General features: G+C 37.8%; 3 protein-coding genes across 3 annotated transcripts in view; all 3 read right to left on the reverse strand.

The window, feature by feature from the left end:
• The window catches only part of LOC140044981 (flotillin-2-like), a 124,875-nt gene extending 112,688 nt beyond the window's left edge, over positions 1-12,187 (reverse strand). The window contains exon 1 of the mRNA XM_072089702.1: positions 12,053-12,187. Within this exon, the coding sequence (XP_071945803.1) occupies positions 12,053-12,101 (49 nt within the window). The 5' untranslated portion in view covers positions 12,102-12,187. The remainder of the gene's footprint in view (positions 1-12,052) is intronic.
• Positions 12,188-13,113: 926 nt separating this feature from the next.
• LOC140044087 (uncharacterized) lies at positions 13,114-16,764 on the reverse strand. Its single transcript, XM_072088567.1, has one exon. The coding sequence runs from the start codon at positions 16,762-16,764 to the stop codon at positions 13,114-13,116; it is 3,651 nt and encodes a 1,216-aa protein (XP_071944668.1).
• Positions 16,765-17,247: 483 nt separating this feature from the next.
• On the reverse strand, positions 17,248-20,546 carry LOC140044088 (uncharacterized). Its single transcript, XM_072088568.1, has 3 exons — positions 19,618-20,546; positions 18,916-19,505; positions 17,248-18,800 (listed from the first exon to the last, which is right to left on the reverse strand). Exons 1-3 carry the CDS (start codon positions 20,544-20,546, stop codon positions 17,248-17,250), a joined length of 3,072 nt encoding a protein of 1,023 aa, XP_071944669.1.
• Positions 20,547-21,005: the final 459 nt, after the last annotated feature.

Here is a 21,005-nt window from a genome sequence, read left to right on the forward strand (position 1 = left end):
AGTTGCTCTTTTGGCGCTCCATAGAATAGAAACGAAAATATTGAACTTCGTGTATGCAAAATTTGAGAACGGTGTGCCAAAACAACGTCTGTAAAATCATCAATTTAAGGGATTTATTTGTTACTTTTTATGTGATTTTTCTTCATACAAGTACTTTTTATGAGGCCAAATTCTAAGGTGTGGTATTCACGGCATATGACCGGTTGGGCTGCCGACAAGTTGAGCTGCCGGTAATTTATATGAAACGCCCAGTGCGTCTTTTACGACATTTGCGTAGTGATTAGAGTGGTTTCCTAGTACATAAGTTCATGGTCTTTAGGTTTATTGTGTCATGAAAATAAATAATATTAAAATTACATACTACAATTTTGTTGGATAGAACCGCCATAACAACACAGCAAAGGTAAGTAGAATAGTTTCTAATCTTTCAAGGCAAAAATTCAGTGCACTCCATAATATTTTTCTCGCGTGTAGGCTTACCACGTAAAATCACGTTGTCTCTCAAGACTAATAGAGTATTGATATTCTTCAAATAAGGTTAAATAATAATTATTTTTTATTTACTTTTTAATAGATCATATTTAATTGAATTTTACAATTAGACTAGGCTATGAATGAGGTAGGTGCCACCCGGAGAGGTAGAAATTCTCATATGACTTTTCTAGACCAGTTTTTTCTGGGGAATCCAAATATATTGGGTAAACGGGCTGTAACCTGAGAACTTTCGCGTGAGGGCGCTTTTTTCAAAATGGCTGCCAGTTACAGTAGACTATGATATCTTGGCAACCACTGGTCATAGAGAGGTGATTTTGGTGTCAAATTATTCGGAATGTACATGTTCCTATTTGATGTAATAGAACATTTTGTCAGAAAATGGCCGAAAATACCTCTATTGACCTTTGACCCAATATCTAACAGATATCATATCTCTGTAACTACTGGACACAGAAAGTTGTAATTGGTGTCAAACTCTCCAGAATATAGATGTTTATATTCAGACTAATAGAACATTATCTGTAAAAATGACCGGAAATAATGTTACTGACCTTTGACCCAAAATGCAAGACATTTCTCCCATCTGATCACGTTAATCTTGTCAATTAATTCATTTTGTGCCAATTGGAGGTTGACATTCTCATATTATTTTCTGGACCAGTTTTTCATGTGCAATCCAAATATATGAGATAAATAAGCCATAACAAGGCCAAGAATTTAATTCTTTTACTACATACATGCTTCCCTTTAGTGTTTCAGACTGTATGTCGTGTATTAATCTTCAAGATCGCTCACATCACTGCAATCTGAAAAGTCTTCATATTCATTATGTGTAAACAGTTCCTGGACATCAGTGGGAATCACTGTCTCAATCCATTTAGGCTCCATTTGTTCGTTCCATCCATTGTGTGTACTGTTGTTGACAAAATCATTGACGTCTGCTGATTGCCATTCTTTAGTAATGAAGTGTGCTCTAAGTACCGTACTGACGCGGGTATAAGCCCATACTCGGGTATAAGCCCACCCCCGACTTTTGACTAATTTTCATGAAAAATGAGGCACTCGGGTATAAGCCCACCCATTAATTCGAAGATCTACAGTGTGTGTCGTAATACATTATTTTGCTTTTGGCGACGTCCATACACCGAATATACCTACCTTTGATCATAACCAAGCTAGGCTAATATACGCTAGGCCATATGAGGCCTAGCGGTCCTGTTTTGTTTACACTCCATTGCGGTCGAAGATCGCTTCACACACGACGCTACAAGTCGCCAAAACGGAAAACCACTATTTGGTATCGGCTGCCATAAACAAGCTTATTAAATTTCTTTGGTACATTTCTATTTAACGAACATTGTATACTTGCTTTTGTGCTTGATAAAATTCTTGTTAAATTGATGTTTAAAATAAGATATTCTACGATAAATTACACGAACTAATTTTCCGACACTCTACACCTCGTGTATTTAGAGGCAACGTCGTACACGTGAGGGCGCTCGCTCGCATGGTGGAATACACAGTGTACATGTGCTGTTTTTGACGATCTGCATTTTTGGATCCTCGGGTATAAGCCCACCCCCCAAACTTGACGTGATTTCATGTTCGAGGGGGGTGGGCTTATACCCGCGTCAGTACGGTATATGAAACTCAAGGGTCTGCTGACATAGTGGCAGTAATTATATATCTGTAATCTTCTTGTGTCTGGAAAACTTTCTGTTGAAGATATCATATCTTGCTTGATTTACACTTTTCCCTTTCACTCCATACAATAGTGAAACATACTCTTCAAATTCCTCATACAACTCTTTTGATGGAACATCTGACACTCCAAGGTTGCAGAATGTGTCAACAAATTTTGCTTTTGATTCCAGAAGCTTCCAGCAGGTACGTTTTCCTTTCCGAAAGAAAGCGGAGTTATAATCGTTACCTGTGAAAGCATGGAATCCAATAAGGGATGATTTCTGCGATTTTGTTAAATCAATGTCACTCAATTTCAGTACCTTTCGGTATTTCCCAGTGTTTGTATCAATAATTACCCTCTGCCCATCATCTATGAAATGAGATAGTGCAATGACTGGAATATCAATGTCTCCAGAATGGGAACGAATTATTGCTACGCCTTGATTGTTATTTGTTAAAGCATGCTTTGCATGCAGGATGACTTTCGTGTAGGCTTCTTCTTCCGGCTACTATTAAGCTCCGGAACTAATACAACATCTCAGTTAGTAACGTAGATGTATTCTTTGTACGATGAAAAGTAGATAACATCACTCCTCATATAAGTTAGAATGCTTTCTTTCTTTGACACTAGTACACAGCGAATAAGCTCAATCAATCTGGTCTTGTTCTCGCCGTTGGCAAGGAAATTGTTGAAATCACGGGCCAACTTTGATATTGTTGAGCTTACAATTACTTTTGGTGCAATACCGCGCATGTTTTCGATTTTTGGCAAAGTTATGATTTTAAAAACACTGGGTTTAGCAAAGTTAATCTACAACGTAAGTATTATAGATACCCCTGAATGCGTTTTAAATGAAGTCGATAAAATTGTATTCGATTTTATTTGGAATAATAAAACAGAAAAGATAAAAAGATTAACATTAATCAATGATTATAATAGTGGTGGAATAAATGCTCCAGACTTCAGATCTCAAGTCAATGCACTACAAATGTCATTCTTAAAAGATTGTACAATGATGACACTTCAAAATGGAAGTGTTTACCTAAAATGTATTTTAACAAAATAGGTCCAAGAGAGGTTATTGAAAATATATCAAATGTAAAATATAAAGAAACAGATTACAGCAGTATGCCTTTATTATATAAATCAATGTTAAAGTATTTAGCTGAATTCAATCAATATTCTGTCAAAATGTCACTTTCCTATGAACAAATTATAGAACAACCTATATGGGGCAACAACTTGATAACACACAATGGTTTCTCACTCCTTTATAGGAATTGGATTAGATCTGGTATAACAAAGATGAAACATATTATAATTGATGACAGATTTATTAATACAAATGAATTACTATTTTTGTTAAATATCAAATCGAATTGGATTGCTGAATTGTCATGTCTACTAAAAGCAATACCACGAGAATGGAAAGATATAATTTATTCAAAAATTGATAATGTAAAAGTTAACGAAGTTATATCAATACAGTATAGTAAATTGAGTTGTAAAAACATTCGTCTCTTTTTTATCAAAGAAAAATGTAAAGAACCAACCAAGAGTAAAACAAAGTGGGAAACACATTTTAATATAGCGAACGATTGGACACTGACGTGGAAAAGAAAAGTAAATGATATTAAAGATAACAAACTTAAACAGCTAAATTTCAAACTGTTGCATTGTATTATTCCTACCAATAGAAGGCTCTTTAAATGGAATATTAATAATACAGACACTTGCCTGCAATGTAATGTAATAGAAGATGATAAACACTTCTTTTACCAATGTACTGAAGCAAATGAGTTATGGAAATACATTAATGTTTATACCACATATAAGTTTGGAATTGAGGCAAACTTTCAAAATATTGTACTCGGTACAAGAAACAGATATGTTGACCACATGTTCTCTCTTGGATGCTTCTGTAAGCACACATTTTGAAAAAAGTAAAGAAATGGAATTATGGTTCACTTTCTCGCCTCTTTTTGGCAGAAAAAAATAATAGGTTATACCTTAACCGACTATTATAATACGGTATATTCTACAGAGGTTTATATAACGCTGTGCAGTGCCAATAGGTGGTTAAATCTTTATATAGAATTATTAAAAAAAAAAATGAAAATAAATGAAATAAATATTAAAAACAAAACGAAACGTAACATAAGTAAGCAACAAATATAACCATGAGACATAAAACTAAAACACAAGAGTAAGGAAAGAATTTTTTTTTAAGCTTACTATAATTATTTGAATTTTATATTTTTATTTATGTTCTTATTGTAAAAAAAAAAAAAAAAAAAAGAATTAAGAAAATAATTGTATTGCATTTTATATATTGTAAATATTTATTTATTTATATACCTTTGTCGTGGGTATGTATGTATGCATGTGTGCAATCATGTACTCGAATATATGCACTTGTGTGTTTTGTACAGAGACATAGACCTATTGTAGAAAGGAATAGTTAAAATAAAAGAAAATAATGAAAAAAGTGGATAATACATATAAAAGTATAAAGTATATATATATATATATTTGACCGAATTGTTTCGATCAAATCGTACTAAAGATAAAAGAAAGTACAAGAAAATAACAGAACAGAATAACAAGGGAATATATATTTGGATGAAGTGTAAAATCATTGTATTGATCATTTGAGAATGAAATGAATAAAATAGTGGTTAACGCCACAAAAGAGAGAAAAAAAAAGAATGCATCTACGTTACTAACTGAGATTTTGTATTGGTTCCGGAGCTTAATAGTAGCCAAGAAGAAGCCGACACGAAAGTCATCCTGCATGCAAAGCATGCTTTAACAAATAACAATCAAGGCGTAGCAATAATTCGTTCCCATTCTGGAGACTTTGACATTCCAGTCATTTCACTATCTCATTTCATAGGGTGATGGGCAGAGGGTAATTATTGATACAAACACTGGGAAATACCGAAATGTACTGAAATTGAGTGACATTGATTTAACAAAAGCGCAGAAATCATACCTTATTGGATTCCATGCTTTCACAGGTAACGAGTATAACTCCGCTTTCGTTCGGAAAGGAAAACGTACCTGCTGGAAGCTTCTGGAATCAAAAGCAAAATGTGTTGACACATTCTGCAACCTTGGAGTGTCAGATGTTCCATCAAAAGAGTTGTATGAGGAACTTGAAGAGTATGTTTCACCATTGTATGGAGTGAAGGGGAAAAGTGTAAATCAAGCAAGATATGATATCTTCAACAGAAAGTTTTCCAGACACAACAAGATTACAGATATATCATTACTGCCACTATGTCAGCAGACCCTTGAGTTTCATATACTTAGAGCAAACTTCATTACTATAAGAATGGCAATCAGCAGACGTCAATGATTTTGTCAACAACAGTACACACAATGGATGGAACGAACAAATGGAGCCTAAATGGATTGAGACAGTGATTCCCACTGATGTCCAGGAACTGTTTACACATAATGAATATGAAGACTTTTCAGATTGCAGTGATGTGAGCGATCTTGAAGATTAATACACGACATACAGACTGAAACACTAAAGGGAAGCATGTATGTAGTAAAAGAATTAAATTCTTGGCCTTGTTAGGGCTTATTTATCTTTTATCTCATATTACTCGGATTGCACATGAAAAACTGGTCAAGAAAATAATATGAGAATGTCAACCTCCAATTGGCACAAAATGAATTAATTGACAGGATTAACGTGATCAGATAGGAGAAATCTCTTGCATTTTGGGTCAAAGGTCAGTAACGTTATTTCCGGTTATTTTTTACAGATAATGTTCTATTAGTTTGAATATAAACATCTATATTCTGGAGAGTTTGACACCAATTACAACTTTCTGTGTCCAGTAGTTACGGAGATATGATATCTGTTAGATATTGGGTCAAAGGTCAATAGAGGTATTTACAGCCATTTTCTGACAAAATTTTCTATTACATCAAATAGGAACATGTACATTCCAAACAATTTGACACCAAAATCAACTCTCTATGACCAGTGGTTGCCAAGATATCATAGTCTACTGTAACTGGCAGCCATTTTGAAAAAAGCGCCCTCACGCGAAAGTTCTCAGGTTACAGCCCGTTTACCCAATATATTTGGATTCCCCAGAAAAAACTGGTCTAGAAAAGTTATATGAGAATTTCTACCTCTCCGGGTGGCACCTACCTCATTCATAGCCTAGTCTAAATGTCAACACGCAAAATATTTTACTAAAATACGGTGATGTACAGTAATTATTTTACCGAAAAATGGAATAGGCTTAGCTTATACAACTGCCGCCTGAAGGGGGCAACATGTTTACGTTATTTTTCTTTTTTTTTGTTTCAGGCCTTACATTTTGGAATCTACAAGTCAGATTTTCATAATTATTTTTTTAATTGTACACATCCACGTCAAATAGCGATAATGGGAAATTAAGTGTTCCGAGAGCCATTTTAATTTTAAAGTTAGCCAGAGCCTTTTTTGATAGGCTAGAAAGTTACCGAACATTTCGAGCGACACAAGTTCTGACTTCCGTGTTTTATAGGCTGTCTAAATTTCCTTTCTAACTCGTTTATATTAAATTATATTGCTGTTTAATTGATTTCTGTGTATTAGGAACATTTATATTAAACAAAAACCACAGCAATAACAATTTTAGTTGATTATGGATTAATTTATTTGAATTCTAAGATAAACGTCTAAGTGTAAGTGTAAACAAAGCGAGTCATATGACGAAAACAAGAAAACTACCTAGTTTGTTAAAATAGTTAACATTAATTTTGAATTTTTAAATGAACTTCTGAAAACGCTATAATATAGTCTTTATGTATTTTCTAAGAATTCCAAAAATAAGCTTGGTGATATTTTTCAAACAATTTCTTTAAGGAGTTGAATATAGAGGTGTTTTAAGCGAAAGCACGGTGTGCGTAGGCCTAAGAATACGCGGCAGGGCTGGAATAATCGTTTTCTTAGGCAAGAGAATGACGGAAGATGCGCTTCCTCATTGGCCCCTCGATTGTAATTCTTGTTAAGTGGCTGATTCATAATCTTAATATATGAGACACAGGGCTTATAAATCTAATCTATTCCAATCTTAAACGTTTACAAATGAAATTTTATCGGAGCGCCTACAACAGCTCCATAATGAACAAATCATTTCATCATATTTAGTATAACATCATGCTAAAATGCCTTGAAAACTAGGCAGAAGCAGGTTGCCGTTACGTTAGTATACTGTAGCTAGGCCTAGCCTACTCAGGCCTAGCAAACGAGGTGACGATGTACAATCTGTGTGGTGAGGCATTTATGTTCGGTGTATAAGACGCACCCTTAATTTAGAGGTCAAATTTGCGTGTCAAAAGTGCGACTTATACACCGAAATATACGGTATGCCTGTAAATTAATGAGAAATTGTTGTTGATTATTACTACAGTCGACTCCGCCTAAGTCGAATTCGCGTAAGTCGAAAAATCGCGAAAGTCGAATTTTTAGGAAAGTCCCAATTCTTTCCTATACATTACTGTGTAATTTTTATTTCTAAGTCGAATTTTTCTAAGTCAAAATTCGTCTAAGTCGACGTCTTTTTGCGGTCCGAATACACACATTCTTTAGTGATTTATATCGTATAAGTCGAAGTCACAAATTACGCGGCAAAAATGATGAAACGTACGTAATTCGATAAACAAACAACGGAGGGGATAATGTGGGACCATATCGGTTCTCTCAAGCAGGTTCTATAGTATAGGCGGCGTCCTACAACTCGCGCTAGTGTATAGTTTATGAGTTGTTTCAGAGTTGAGAACTTGAGCGGCGTTTTGTGGGTACCTATTTTGTGCTAGACAGATGGCAATAAACAATGGATACCGATTTCGAATAAGAACCGAAATGTATTTATTATACGTTTTTGTATTGTTTCGGAAAAATACAGTTTATCATTGCCGATAAAGAGGCTTAGCATTTATTAGGCCTAGCTAGCTAGCTAACCAAACTCAATTCAAGAAGTCTCTTCGCGTGGGCCGCGATCGCGACAGGACAGGGTCAACTAGGCTTAGTAGCCATAGCGCGGCTAGTGAGTGAACCTAGGCCTAGGATTTTTTTGGCAAATCTGCAAGTCGAAGTTCGCGTAACTCGAATTTTTATACCGGTCCCATTAGATTCGACTTAGGCGGAGTCGACTGTATTTCTATTGTATTGAAGTATGCAGACAGCTTAACAACAACCCTCTGTGGTCTATAAAAAAAAAACATTAAATTAATAATAATCATTATTTAGTTATATTTGTAGTCATTTATTTTTATTTTCTTAGGCCTATAAATACGCGCGCCCGACAATGAACACGCGCCAACAATGCACACACTACTACTCCACTATAATAGGCTAAAGCCTGTCTCTCCTAACTGTAAACTTGATTTTTAAATGAAATAAAGAGGCTTTGTAAAGTTTTATGATTAAAAACAGCTTTCCTATATTATATAATGTTCTTATTATTTTAAAAAGCAACATTGTTAATCTTATGGTGTAAAAAAATGATTTTAGCTACAACAATGTGTTCCAGTTTTAGCAGTACAATACCCAAGAAGGCACATGTTTAAGCAGCCATTAAAAAAAAAATTCCACCAACGAAATTTTGTTATTAACTACTATTGAAAAATCAAATATCCAGAAAATATAAAACCAACCTTCTAAAAAAATTAGGTTGTTTTTATTACAGCCTCAACAAATTAGACAAAATTTTAAATGGATTCGCCAAGCAAGTACTGTAGGCATACGTTTAATAAAAATTTACCCAAGATTGTCGTAAGCTCTTTTGTTCAAACTTGTTATTTATAGCAATAATCCACCCGTTCCGGCATGCACGCTAGGCCTCCAGCCTAGGCCTACTCCTCGATCAATCGATGTCGCTGGTGGGGAATTTCCCAGCGATAAGAAATCGGCGAAATAGCTCATAAACGGCCTACATTTTAATGTTATATCTTTAATGCCAGTGTAATTTTACGTATGGATAAAACAATATAAAACTCAATGTTTTTCGCGTAATGAAGCATAAGACGGATTCGGAATAGTTTTTGGGTTTAAAAATGGTAGCTAGCTAGGCTAAGGCCTAGAAGTAGAAGCCCTAGGCTAGGCCTGTGCCTAAAAAAAATGAGTAAATTCTATTGGGCAATACTATCATGTGTAAATATTGTACATTATGTAATTAAGTTAAATTATGTTATATACTGAATTTTAGTTAAAATACAGTATAAATTTTTAAAATTCTTTGTACTGAGGCTATATAAATCGAACGATTGATTGATTGATCCATAAAAAAATAAGAATGTAAAAATACTGATGGATAAACCTATGTAAAAATTAAGCCAACTCAGGCCTCGAATTTTACCGCGGCCACCGCGGCCAGTGCCGTCGGTGCCCTCCCAGTTGGCCTCAATGCCCTCGAAAATGAATAGCACCCACGGCCACTACTGGCCTGCCCTTTTTTTTGCGTTGGCCGCGAGTGCCCTTCCCGAGTTTTACCACAATAAAAACCACTGAATTAGATAGAAAATAATGTCAAGAAGATTTGTTTACACGACTCAGACGAGACGCAAAACTATCGCCTGTCTTCGTTGCAAGGGGATTTCCCTAAACGCATTTATTAATACACAAACAGTAAACAAAACATCGAACATTGCAAAAGGGTACCAAAACAATATCATCCCGGCCGCCGTGCGTGGTAAATCATGGTATAGATAGTACATCAATATACAGGGGTGTAAACTTTTAATAATCAAGCTAAAAACGTTCCTCGATCGGAGGTTACTGAAAGTATTAAAGTCGCACAATAATCGAGCTAGCCGCCGCCTTCGATGAAAAAAATATTACACGCACTCGCTCCTAGCTAGCCTAGCCTATCCTCCCGCCGCCGATCCGGTCGAACACACGCAATTCAATGCATTGGGAAAACAATTCTATTTGACGCACACGCACCCTCTGATAAGAAATTTCACACACAAAAAACGTCGCGTGTGAGAGTACCACGCGCGAAGGATCGGCGGATCGTTGGAAAAACAATTCCTTTTGACGTACACGCACCCTCTGAGAAGAAAATACCATGTGCGTTCCTGCATGCTGTAGTCCATTATACGTGTAAAATTAGGGGTGTTTACCTTTAGCACCAAAGTTAAACCTGCACCACAACCCGAAGATCGTTGGAAGTATATCATATTTATATTTTATCGCACCCACCTCAATAATCCGGCAGACAGATCATCGAAAAATCTTGTTTAACAACGTCGTACACTAAATTACCAAACGCGTTTTTACCGAATTCAAGGAAATGGTATAGTCCAGAATACACGTGCCGAAGGCTAAACAGAGAGAGAAAGGGGTCGGTGTCCGTCCGTGTTTGTTATACTAACAAAAAAGCTTCAGAAATCGAAACTCGGAAAATAACTATAATTTATATTCTACTACATAATGTCATTGGCTTGATTTTTACCGTGGTAAACACTCTGTGTATGAATAGTTGTAGGTAAGGCCTACAAACAAATTGTTTTTGTATCATGTTTTCTCCGTCGGCTGCTAGGTTAGGCTGAGTAGCTTGCTGTTGGAAGGGTTTTTATACCTGTTCCGGGCCTTACTTGGTTGGCTTCACATGCCTTTTTATCGCATTATTTGAAACTAAACGAAACATTCAACACAGGACGGTAAACTATAAACGCTGAACATCGTACCTATTTATTATTTATATAGATCGTAAATACACGTAATATTTATATGAAATACAAAAACATGTATTGTAGACAGTCCTACTACTACTCCGCGATCTGATGAATAGGGGGAAATCCCAAAAAACATTTTGCGGGTAGAATTTTTTTTTTGGGAAAAAAATTCCACCCTCAACCGGAAAAAAGCTATTTTTAAATTTTGGCCTAGTTATTAAAATATTTTTTAATTTTGGCCTTGGTGCCCCTTTGATTTAAAACAAATGGCCTTGGTGCCCTCCCATTTGGCCTTGGTGCCCCTAAAATCAATGAAAACCGGAGGCCAAATGGCCTTGCCCCTAAAATCCCCAAATTCGAGGCCTGCCAACTTATAAATATTGTATATATATGTAACATATTTAGTTAGTTAAGAGACGTAAAACGACACGCGTGTTGATTTTCGATTCCCCGCGCGTTGACTTTCGACGCCCCGACGAATTGATTGTGATTCACAACAAAATCTCCTGCGAATGGACTTTCTCAAGTTGGGACCTCTGAACATCACGCTAAAATGCCTTGAAAACTAGGCAGAAGCAGGTTGCCGTTACGTTAGTACACTGTAGTTAGCCTAGGCCTAGCCAACGAGGTGACGATATGTAGGCTACAATCTGTGTGGTGTGAGGCATAATGTTCGGTGTATAAGACGCACCCTTAATTTTGAGGTCAAATTTGCGTGTCAAAAGTGCGACTTATACACCGAAATATACGCAACGGTATATCGGGCCCAACGCTAAGATGATCGGGACCAACTGGCAAGACGATCGGGCGCAACGTGGTTCTGAAAATACTGGACGATCGAGACCAACTGGTATGACGATCGAGCCCAACACATAAGATCGTCTTGTTGGGCCCCGATTGTCCGTGCCGTGGTCTCGATTGTCTGTTTCCTGGCTAATAGGCCTAGGCTAGGCTTAGTGTAGTAGTAGCAGTATCTGTAGTGGATCTCCTCTGTAGTAGGCCTAGGCTAGGCTAGTACTAGTCGCCTAGGCTAGGCCAGCCCTAGGCCTTGCCTAGGTCTAGCCTAGGCCTAGACTTATATTATAGGCTAGGCTAGGCCTAGCCTAGCTAGGCTAGGACTAGATAAATAATAAATACTTTTTTAAACGTTAACCAAAAATACAAATTAAAAAATATAATTACCAGAAACAACTAATGCTTCATTTGGACCAACAGTATGGCAATTTCCCATGTTTTTTTATTTTAATTGATTCCCTCCTCTAAATACGTTGTAATAAGCTGTTTTTTTAGAAACCGAAAAACATGGCCGACCACAACACTACTCACACCCGGATTTCACGAGAGGGCAGTATTTCAAATAAATGCTCAGAGCCATATATATAAAGAGTTACGACATTGAAAATTAGAAGCCATTTTTGTGTCAAAGAATTCGCACGCTGAGGGCGCGCGCGTCTCTTTTGTATAGCGTTTTCCTGTAGTTCCATGCATTATTTTTAGATTTTGTTGTCAATGAAATAACGCTTAGATTCCGTTTTTATTTTAGTAAATAAAGTTATTAATGGTATTAATTTGGTAACATATATATATTGTGTCTATAATAACAAAAGAATAAATGCTAGGGCCTACATGCAAGTCAGGATATATCAAAGCATGAACCAATACAAAAAACACACAAATTCACCCCTCTTTTTATACAGTATAATGGCTCTCTGTGTGTTTTTGACACAAACTTTCAGAGACTCGTTCATCATTTCATTTGTAATAATTTGCCTTTATTATTTTAATATTGTTCATACCTATTCAATATATTAACAAATATATCCACGACACTTTATTATTTTATTTAGTCATCAAAGCATGCATTATGAATTGAAAATATTACATAATTGTTATTATGGGACGTAGTTATGGGATGTTTTGTTCCAAAATCAATCAATCGAACGTTATAATGTACTAGCGTACGCGCGCGAAACATTCTTTGGCGCAAGTGGTTCTTTACGCTGTGCACGTCGATATTCCACCGTAAAATGTGCAATTACATTTTTTTTAATATAAGAAAAAGTTTAAAGTAATTTCTTGCTCCTATACTTTACATGCATTAACGGAGACAAGTTTGACACAAATTGATCTGCATATCACGTGACTTAAATCCAATGTCGTAACTCTTTATATATATGGCTCTGTAAATGCTAAATCACAGCCATTACGTATTATCTATTATTATGGCTAGTTTTATTTTTTTCTCATAATATTTGAAGTTGAAGCAAAAAAATAAAAAACACCTTGCAAATTAAATTGTTTAACCATTGCTGCCATCTTGCTAAGTCGTTACCAGTTAATTCTTGGTCCCATTGAACATTATTTCTGCACATTTCTTGAAGGAGGATTTTAGCGGGTAAAATAAACGGTGCCGCAAATCCCAAAGGATCGTATACTGAGCTGATTATAGAAAGAACGTTTCTTCTAGTTGGTTGTCGACTTGGTACAACATTCTTAAATCCAAGAGTATCAGCGCCTACTGACCATCTAATTCCTAGAGCTCGTTCTATCGAAAGTTTCTCATAATCTAATTCTATGTTTTCAAACTCTTTGGCTCGTTCAGCTGCTGGAACCGAAAGTAGTACTTCTCGCTTGTTGCTTACCCATTTCGATAACTTGAAACCACCCATTTCACAAAGTGTGGTAAGCTGCTGAATAAGAGATACTGCTTGGTCACTTGAACTAACCGATTTGAGGCAATCGTCAACATAAAAGTTACCCAACACTGTATCGGCTACTATCGGATCGAATAAATTCTTGTTCCTCTGTGCAGTCAAACGCAGTGCAAAGTTGGCACACGAAGGCGATGAGACAGCCCCAAACAAATGAACTGTCATTCTGTAGATAACTGGATCAATGCTTAGATTACCTTGCGGCCACCAATAGAACCGAAGAAAATCACATTCATCTTTGGGAACATGAACTTGGTAAAACATCGATACAATGTCTCCCATGACTGCAACATTCTCTTGTCGGAAACGCAATAAGACGCCAATGAGGTTGTTGGTTAGGTTTGGACCTTGAAGGAGAAGGTCGTTTAGTGATACCCCATGGTATTTACAAGTACAGTCGAAGACGACACGAACTTTGTCTGGTTTCTTGGGGTGATACACCCCATGATGCGGGATGTACCATACCTTCCCGTCAGCTCTAGCTAAATCCTTAATAGGGACAATTTCTGCATACCCATTTTGTATTATTTTAGACATGAAGTCGTTATAATCAGAATGTAGCTTGGAGTCTCTCAGGAGCCACTTTTCTAAACCTTTTAGTCGACGTACAGCTACTTCAGAGTTATCGGGCAAGTTTAAGTCACTTCTGAAAGGTAAACTAATTTGATAGTGGCCATCTTTCAACCTACAGGATTTTTCCACTACCGCCATAAATCTTCTGTCCTCTTGAGACCATTCTTTCCTGTCGTCAATTGTACGTTCAGGAAAGTCATAATTAATGCATTCTCTCACTAACTTCTCTAGTTTTCTGTTGTCTTCAACTTCCTGTATCGCACTTATAGTGGCTTTGTTCACTGCCAAGATATCTTCTTTACCAGACCTGGATCCATCGTTCCGAATTACGTTCCATGCTATCCAACCTAAAGCTGTCTGTGTCGCATGTGGGCTCCCAGCTGGTCCGGTTCTAACTTGCCTTGGCGTGTATGCATCTGGAACATTATTTCCAATTAACAAACCAATGTCGGCGTTGACATGTGGAAGATGGACATCTGAAAAGTGTGGCCAACGACGAACATCGCTGGCAGTAGGTATGTGATGGTGAGAAACTGGCATCCTATCTTTAGTATAAACTTTAGGTAATTCTGTTATATTCAAACTATCAAGACTTAGGATTTCTAAACCTTCCACCACGTAGGTATACATTGTATGTGGTACACCCATTGTTTCGATTGTGATCTTCATTTTATGACCGGTCCCACACACTTCCTTCATCAGAGCACTGGAGCAGAAAGACACATTGCTACCAGGATCAAGAAATGCATATGTGACGACTTCCTTAATACTATTTCTCATTCTCACTCTTACTGGAACAATTGCCATCGTACAGTCTCCATCACATTCTGTATTTTCTGTATCAGAACCATATACATCTGCAAAACTTGAGCTACCGTCTATCTGTGTCTGTGTAGTAGTGGATTTGGTCTTTGAAGTGTCCGTGTTAGGAGCTACTGTCTTGGGAGCCTCCATATTATTAGCTATTGTCTTTGGAACATCCACAGCGTTTCCTTCTCTGCCAGAAACATGCAAAACTGAAGGGTGATGCCCCTGACATTTCTTACAAACTGCCTTATTGCGACAATGCTGTTTCATATGACCTGGTTTCAAGCAGCCAAAACACAAACCCTTGCTTCTCAGAAAATGTATGCGGCCCTGCAGGGTAAGTGTTTCAATCTTTCGGCAACCCATTAGTGAATGTGAGGTATTCATGCAGTACAGGCATCTTGTAGTTTGTGAATTTGCCTTATTACCGCTCAGAATAGAACCATCCAAGTTCTGCCCGTCTGAAAGGTTGGTTGCTGTGCTGACTCTCCCTCTACTCTTTGTCTGTGCCGGCCCCTGTACACCAAAGTCATCTCCACATAATGCAAGTTTACCATAAGTAGGGTCATTAGCCTTTTTTGCTTCGTTCTTCACAAACTGCACAAGAAGTTTAAACGCCACTGTCTGCTTGTTTTCTTTAGTTTTCTGCACTAAACTTCTCCATTTGTCATGAAGGGAGTAAGGAAGCCTCTTCACAATCTTCTTCATGTTTTCAGAGTACTCAAGAATTTTCATAGAATCAACGCATCTTACCGCATTTTCACATTCTACCAGAAATATTGAGAAGGCATCTAAAGCTTTAGGGTTACCATCTTTGATTACTGGCCAAGCTAGTGCCTTTCTAACAAAGGCATTTGCGATTAATTCTGTATCTCCATATCGTTCCTCCAATTCATGTAAAGCTGCTTGGTACCCCAACTCGGCATCAAGATAACTAAAGCCATTTACAATCTTCTTTGCTTCTCCGTAGGTAAACTGCTCTAAGTAGTACAACCGCTCATCATCACTTTCCGTATTTCTCACAACTCTGGCTTGAAACTGTCGCATGAATTTTTTATATTCCATGGGATCACCACCAAACTTCATCATTTCCGGTGTTGGCCTCTGAAGCTGTTTCACCAGTGCCTGAGGAAGATCTGCGGTAATAGTCGGCATTCCATATGGATTAGTAATCTTCCCGTTTACATCAGGTACACGAACCTCATCACCATACACAGGAACCTTATCCTGAACATGTACTCGATGATCTTCGATATGTGCACACACATCAACATGTGTATGTGCATTAACTTTACCATCCAATGAACTTGCAAGTCTAGCTCTCGGAGCCCTATCAATATCAAGGCTATCACTGAATACAGAACCTGCCTCACTATCAAACTTATCAAGCACTCTGCTTCTTGCTTCAAGGACGTCCACCTCTGTCTGTAGTCTCATCTCTTCTTCTTTCAATCTTAAACTTAACTTCTGAAGTTCTAATTGGTGCACGTTTCTAAGAGATGCTGCCCTGGCTTTAAGTTCAGCTCTTTTCTGCTCACTTCGTAGCCTTTCCGACACAGCCAAACTATGCTGAGACGACCTTCTTGACACAATAGATCGAGGTGGATTGGGTCTCTTACTGGAAGCTATTCCAAACCATTCTTCCATTGAAGCCTTAAAATTGCCAAGCCAATTGCTTCTTTCATCATACCATTTAATTCTATAACTAACACGTTCCTCGTCAGACAACAGAGCATAATATTCATCATGCCTTTGGAGAAATTCTTCATACATGCCCATCCATGCCTTATATTCATTTCTCATAACTTCCAAATCAGGATTACTCCCCTTCACATACTGAATACGTTCAGATTTTTCTTTAACGGCCTTAAAACTGTAAAACTTCTTAATTTGGCCTTTACATTCTCTCTTCACTGAGCATCTGGGGTTTGATTACCACTGTTTTAAAGGTGGTAACTTCTTCTTTTCTAATTTCCTTGTCGTTTTTAGGGTCAACAAGAGGAAATGATGATTCTTCTTCTTTATGCAAATGTTGAGGGCCAGTGAGCCAAGCACATGACTGAAATTCAACGTATCTAGTTCCATGATCTGCTGGATTTTGATCAGTTGGCACATAATTCCATTGATGTGGTTCACATACTAACAGCACCTTTTCGACTCTGTTGGCAACATAAGTATGAAATCGTCTTGTAGTGTTGTTCAAGTACCCTAAGCATACCCTGCTGTCTGAATGGTATCTGAATAGTTCACTTGGAGGAAAGTGTAGTTCTGTGATGATGATTTTAGCTAGTTCTGTAGCACTACAGTAGAACAGAGTTCAAGACGAGGAATAGTATGTCCTTGTTTAGGAGCTATACGTGATATTCCAATGAGGAATCCAACCTCGGTTCCGTGGATAGTGGTTGTTCGTAAGAATGCTACAGCTGCAACCGCTTGTTCTGAAGCATCACAGTACACATGCACCTTTGTATTTATCACATTATTTCTTAGACTTTTGTGGTAAGTTCTTTGGATTTTTAGTGATGCCAGCTTCTTCAGGCTTTCTTTCCATGCGTCCCACTTATGTTTCATCCCTTCTGGCAATGGGTCATCCCAGTCTAGTTTAAGATGCATGATCGTTCGGAATAGAACTCGTCCACGAACCAGCACAGGGAAAATGAAGCCCAATGGGTCGTATATACTATTAATGGTAGCTAGAACGCCACGTTTTGTGAATGGCTTTTCTTCGGGGTTAATGTGGAATGTAAATACATCTTCAAATAGTCTCCATTGTAAGCCTAGACTTCTTTGAATAGGAGCGCCTCCTTCTTCCACATTAAAATCTCTGATTTCTTTGGCAATGTCTTCTCGTTCAAAAGCATTCAACACCTCTTGGATATTTGACGAAATTTTATGTAGGCGTACACCACCACTGGTCATCAATGCCTGTTGTGTTCGCTTCATTAAGGAGATTGTTGTAGCGTCGTCTTCACAAGATGTTAAGCCGTCGTCTACGTAAAAATTGTTATTCACAAAATCTACAACATCAGGGTCAGCTTCCTTGACAATTTCACGTAACCCATAGTTGGCAACTGCTGGTGAGGGCTTGTTCCCAAAGACATGCTTACACATCCTGTATTCTATCAGTGGTTTGCTTAGGTCGTTTTCTTCATACCAGAAAAACCTCAAAAAGTTCCTATGCTTTTCGACTACTCCAAAGCAATAGAACATGCTTTCTATATCACCACACACTGCTACGCCTTCTCTTCGGAAACGCATCAACACACCAACTAGTCCGTTCGTTAAGTCTGGCCCTTTGAATAGAACTTGGTTCAGCGATACTCCCTGAAAGACGGCGGAAGAGTCAAACACACCTCTTATTTTCTCAAATTTCTTAGGGTGGTAAACACCAAATAGAGGTAAGTACCAGCGTTCTTCGTGTGCTTTAAGTGGTGGTGCCTTTTCTGCATGTCCATTATCTAATACTCCTTTCATGAAGGCGATGAAGTGTTGTCTTTTGATACTATCCTTTTCAAGAGATTTGTGAAGTATCAGTGCTCTCTTCAATGCCTGTTCTCGGTTGTTAGGAAGTCTAGGTCTTGGTGTCCGAAAAGGTAATGGAGCAGTCCACTGTTTATCAGGATTTAACTTTCCTTCAGTCTCCATAATCTTTAAAAACTGCTTCTCTTCTCTTGAAAAACTTATTGTGTCTTCACCGCTGTCGAAAAGTTCATCCACTTTCACTTTGTTAGGACATGGGTCTAGTGTGGAAGGTTTTCCATTACTTTGGATTTTAACACTTGTTCTGCATGCTGATATAGAAGTGTTAGGTACATGCACCTCTCCAAGGCAGGTCTCACCTATGACAACCCAACCCAAATCAAGTCTTTGTCCCCAAGGTGCGTTGTCCGGACCATTTATCACTTCTCGCACCTTATGTACTTGTGGGGCATCACGGCCTAGAAGTATCAGCACGTACCTCAGCAGACTTGTCGATAGATGGAATTTTTGCCGCGATGGATTCAAGATGTGGGAAAGCCATTGCAACTTCCGGTGTAGGGATTTCTGACTTATTTCCAGGAATTTCTTCACATTCAAGTAGGTTAGGTAGAATTATTTGAACCTCTCTGTTGATTGCTTCAAAATCCACAGATTGCAGTTTTCTACCTGTAGTTTTTTTTTCTCCATTACAAGTTTTTATTCTATAGTTGATTAGTTCACCAGATATTTCGAGCAGGTCAAACATCTTGATAGCCACCAATGATTTGTTGCTTTGTTCGTCGATAAGTACATATGTTTTTACTACCTTGTCAGGATTCTCTTTCAGGTACACATTAGCTAGAAATATCTTCGAGCACGATCTACTTACTCCTTCTCTGCCACAGATGTCCAGACAGCTAGGAGATAGATATTCAAGTTCGTTTGTGGCAGATGCATTCTTTCCAACCTGTTTAGGTGGTGTTGAGGTATTCTTTTCAACATTTTTAACTTGTTTTGGTTGTACCGAGTCGTTCTTTTCAATATTTTTAACCTCTTGTTGAGGTGTCCTTTTGAGTATTCTTAGCCTTTTTAGGTGTGGTAGATGTATATGTTTGATTGTGTAAAACATCTAAATGTCCTTCACTTTTACATATTTCACACTTCACTCTAGCTTTACATTCCTTTGCAAAATGAGACCTCCCTAGGCATCGGAAGCATAATTTGTAGTCCTTAATAAGTTTCTTCTTTTCCAAGTATGATTTCGCTATGAACACCCTGCATTTCACCAATGGATGTTTTCCTTCATGCAGTGGGCACATACCATCATTAACATCTTTATTTGTAATATTTGTATTCTTTACATTCACCAATGGTCGTTGAGCTTTTGAGACACCTTCACCACTGTTCTTGTGATTAGCTGGCCTGCAGAAGCTAGGATCATTCCATATCTTAGAATATTTTTGAACAAACTTGAAATATACATTGAATGGTGGAAATAGAACTTTATGGTCCAACTTGTACTGTGAGCCTGTCATACACCATTTTTCTTGAAGATTGTTAGGAAGCTTTTCGACAAGCGGGTGCAAACCCCTTGCAGAGTCCAAGGCAGCTAGGCCTGGATATATACCTTCTTCTTTCATATACTGAATTTCATTCATCAGCTGGCTGAATAGCATTATTTTCTCAGCCTCCCATGTATTCATTTTAGGAAAAGTCTCTATTCTAGTCTGAATATCCTTCTCTAATGCTTCGGCTAAACCATACTTGTTGTCAAGAATCTCCCAAATCCGTTCTAATCTTAATTCTGGTCTGGAAATGTGTGAATTGTAAATTGAAATAGATAATTTGTGAGACTCACTACCCAGCCATTTCATTAAAAGTTCCAACTTTTGTGACGGTGTCAAGTTTAATTCCATTGTGGTATTGTGGAAGGCTGCCTTCCATGCCCGGTAATGTGCTGCTTTTTCAGTAAACTTTCTTAGGCTGTTGTTTACCAACTCCTTCTTTAGGAGAGCATTACCTATCTGCGAAGCCGCCTCTATAACTGTCGTAGGTCTGCTAGATTTATCAGGTATCGAACCTTCTGGTGTAAGATTTAACGCTGGATTGGGATGAGGATTTTTCATAGCAAAGGCATCTGTAGCGCTAGGAGATGGCCAGGGCCCATCTATATCAGTATGATTGCCTGCTGAAGGCAAATTGTTGCTCTGCTTTGGTTACCAAGTTGCAGCATTAGGCAAGAGGCTATATGTAACTACAACTTCATTTTGCTCGTTCTTCGAGCATATGGAATCGTTATCAGTCAGATATTGCATTACCCTTTCTTTCGGGTCATCTGTAGGAAGGTTAATTTCACTACCTGCCTTAGAATTTGCAGCTTCTTCTAGTGTAGCTGCTTCAGCTTCTGCTGCTGCTGCGTCCTTTTCAGCTTCCAACAACTGTATTTGGGCACTTTGCCGTTTCATTTCTGCCTCTTTAAATGCCATCCTTTGTCTAATCTGTGTTTGTTGGCGTGTGAAATCCAATTTCACTTTACTCGCTTCCGCCTTGGCACGAGCTTTCGATGCCAGAGAACTGGGGGATGA

The sequence above is a fragment of the Antedon mediterranea genome, chromosome 3, assembly GCF_964355755.1.
Source record: "Antedon mediterranea chromosome 3, ecAntMedi1.1, whole genome shotgun sequence".
In the NCBI taxonomy this organism is placed as follows: Eukaryota; Metazoa; Echinodermata; class Crinoidea; order Comatulida; family Antedonidae; genus Antedon; species Antedon mediterranea.

What these genes read in the sequence shown, in the direction of transcription:
- LOC140044087 (XM_072088567.1), bottom strand. Translation starts at nt 16,764, where the DNA reads ATGAGAAATGAATATAAGGCATGGATGGGCATGTATGAAGAATTTCTC.
- LOC140044088 (XM_072088568.1), bottom strand. Translation starts at nt 20,546, where the DNA reads ATGAAAAATCCTCATCCCAATCCAGCGTTAAATCTTACACCAGAAGGT. An exon ending in TGCTTCCGATGCCTAGGGAG is followed by an intron (nt 19,506 to 19,617) that starts GTCTCATTTTGC and finishes ACACCTAAAAAG; the next exon opens with GCTAAGAATACTCAAAAGGA. An exon ending in CGACAAGTCTGCTGAGGTAC is followed by an intron (nt 18,801 to 18,915) that starts GTGCTGATACTT and finishes GGGTTGTCATAG; the next exon opens with GTGAGACCTGCCTTGGAGAG.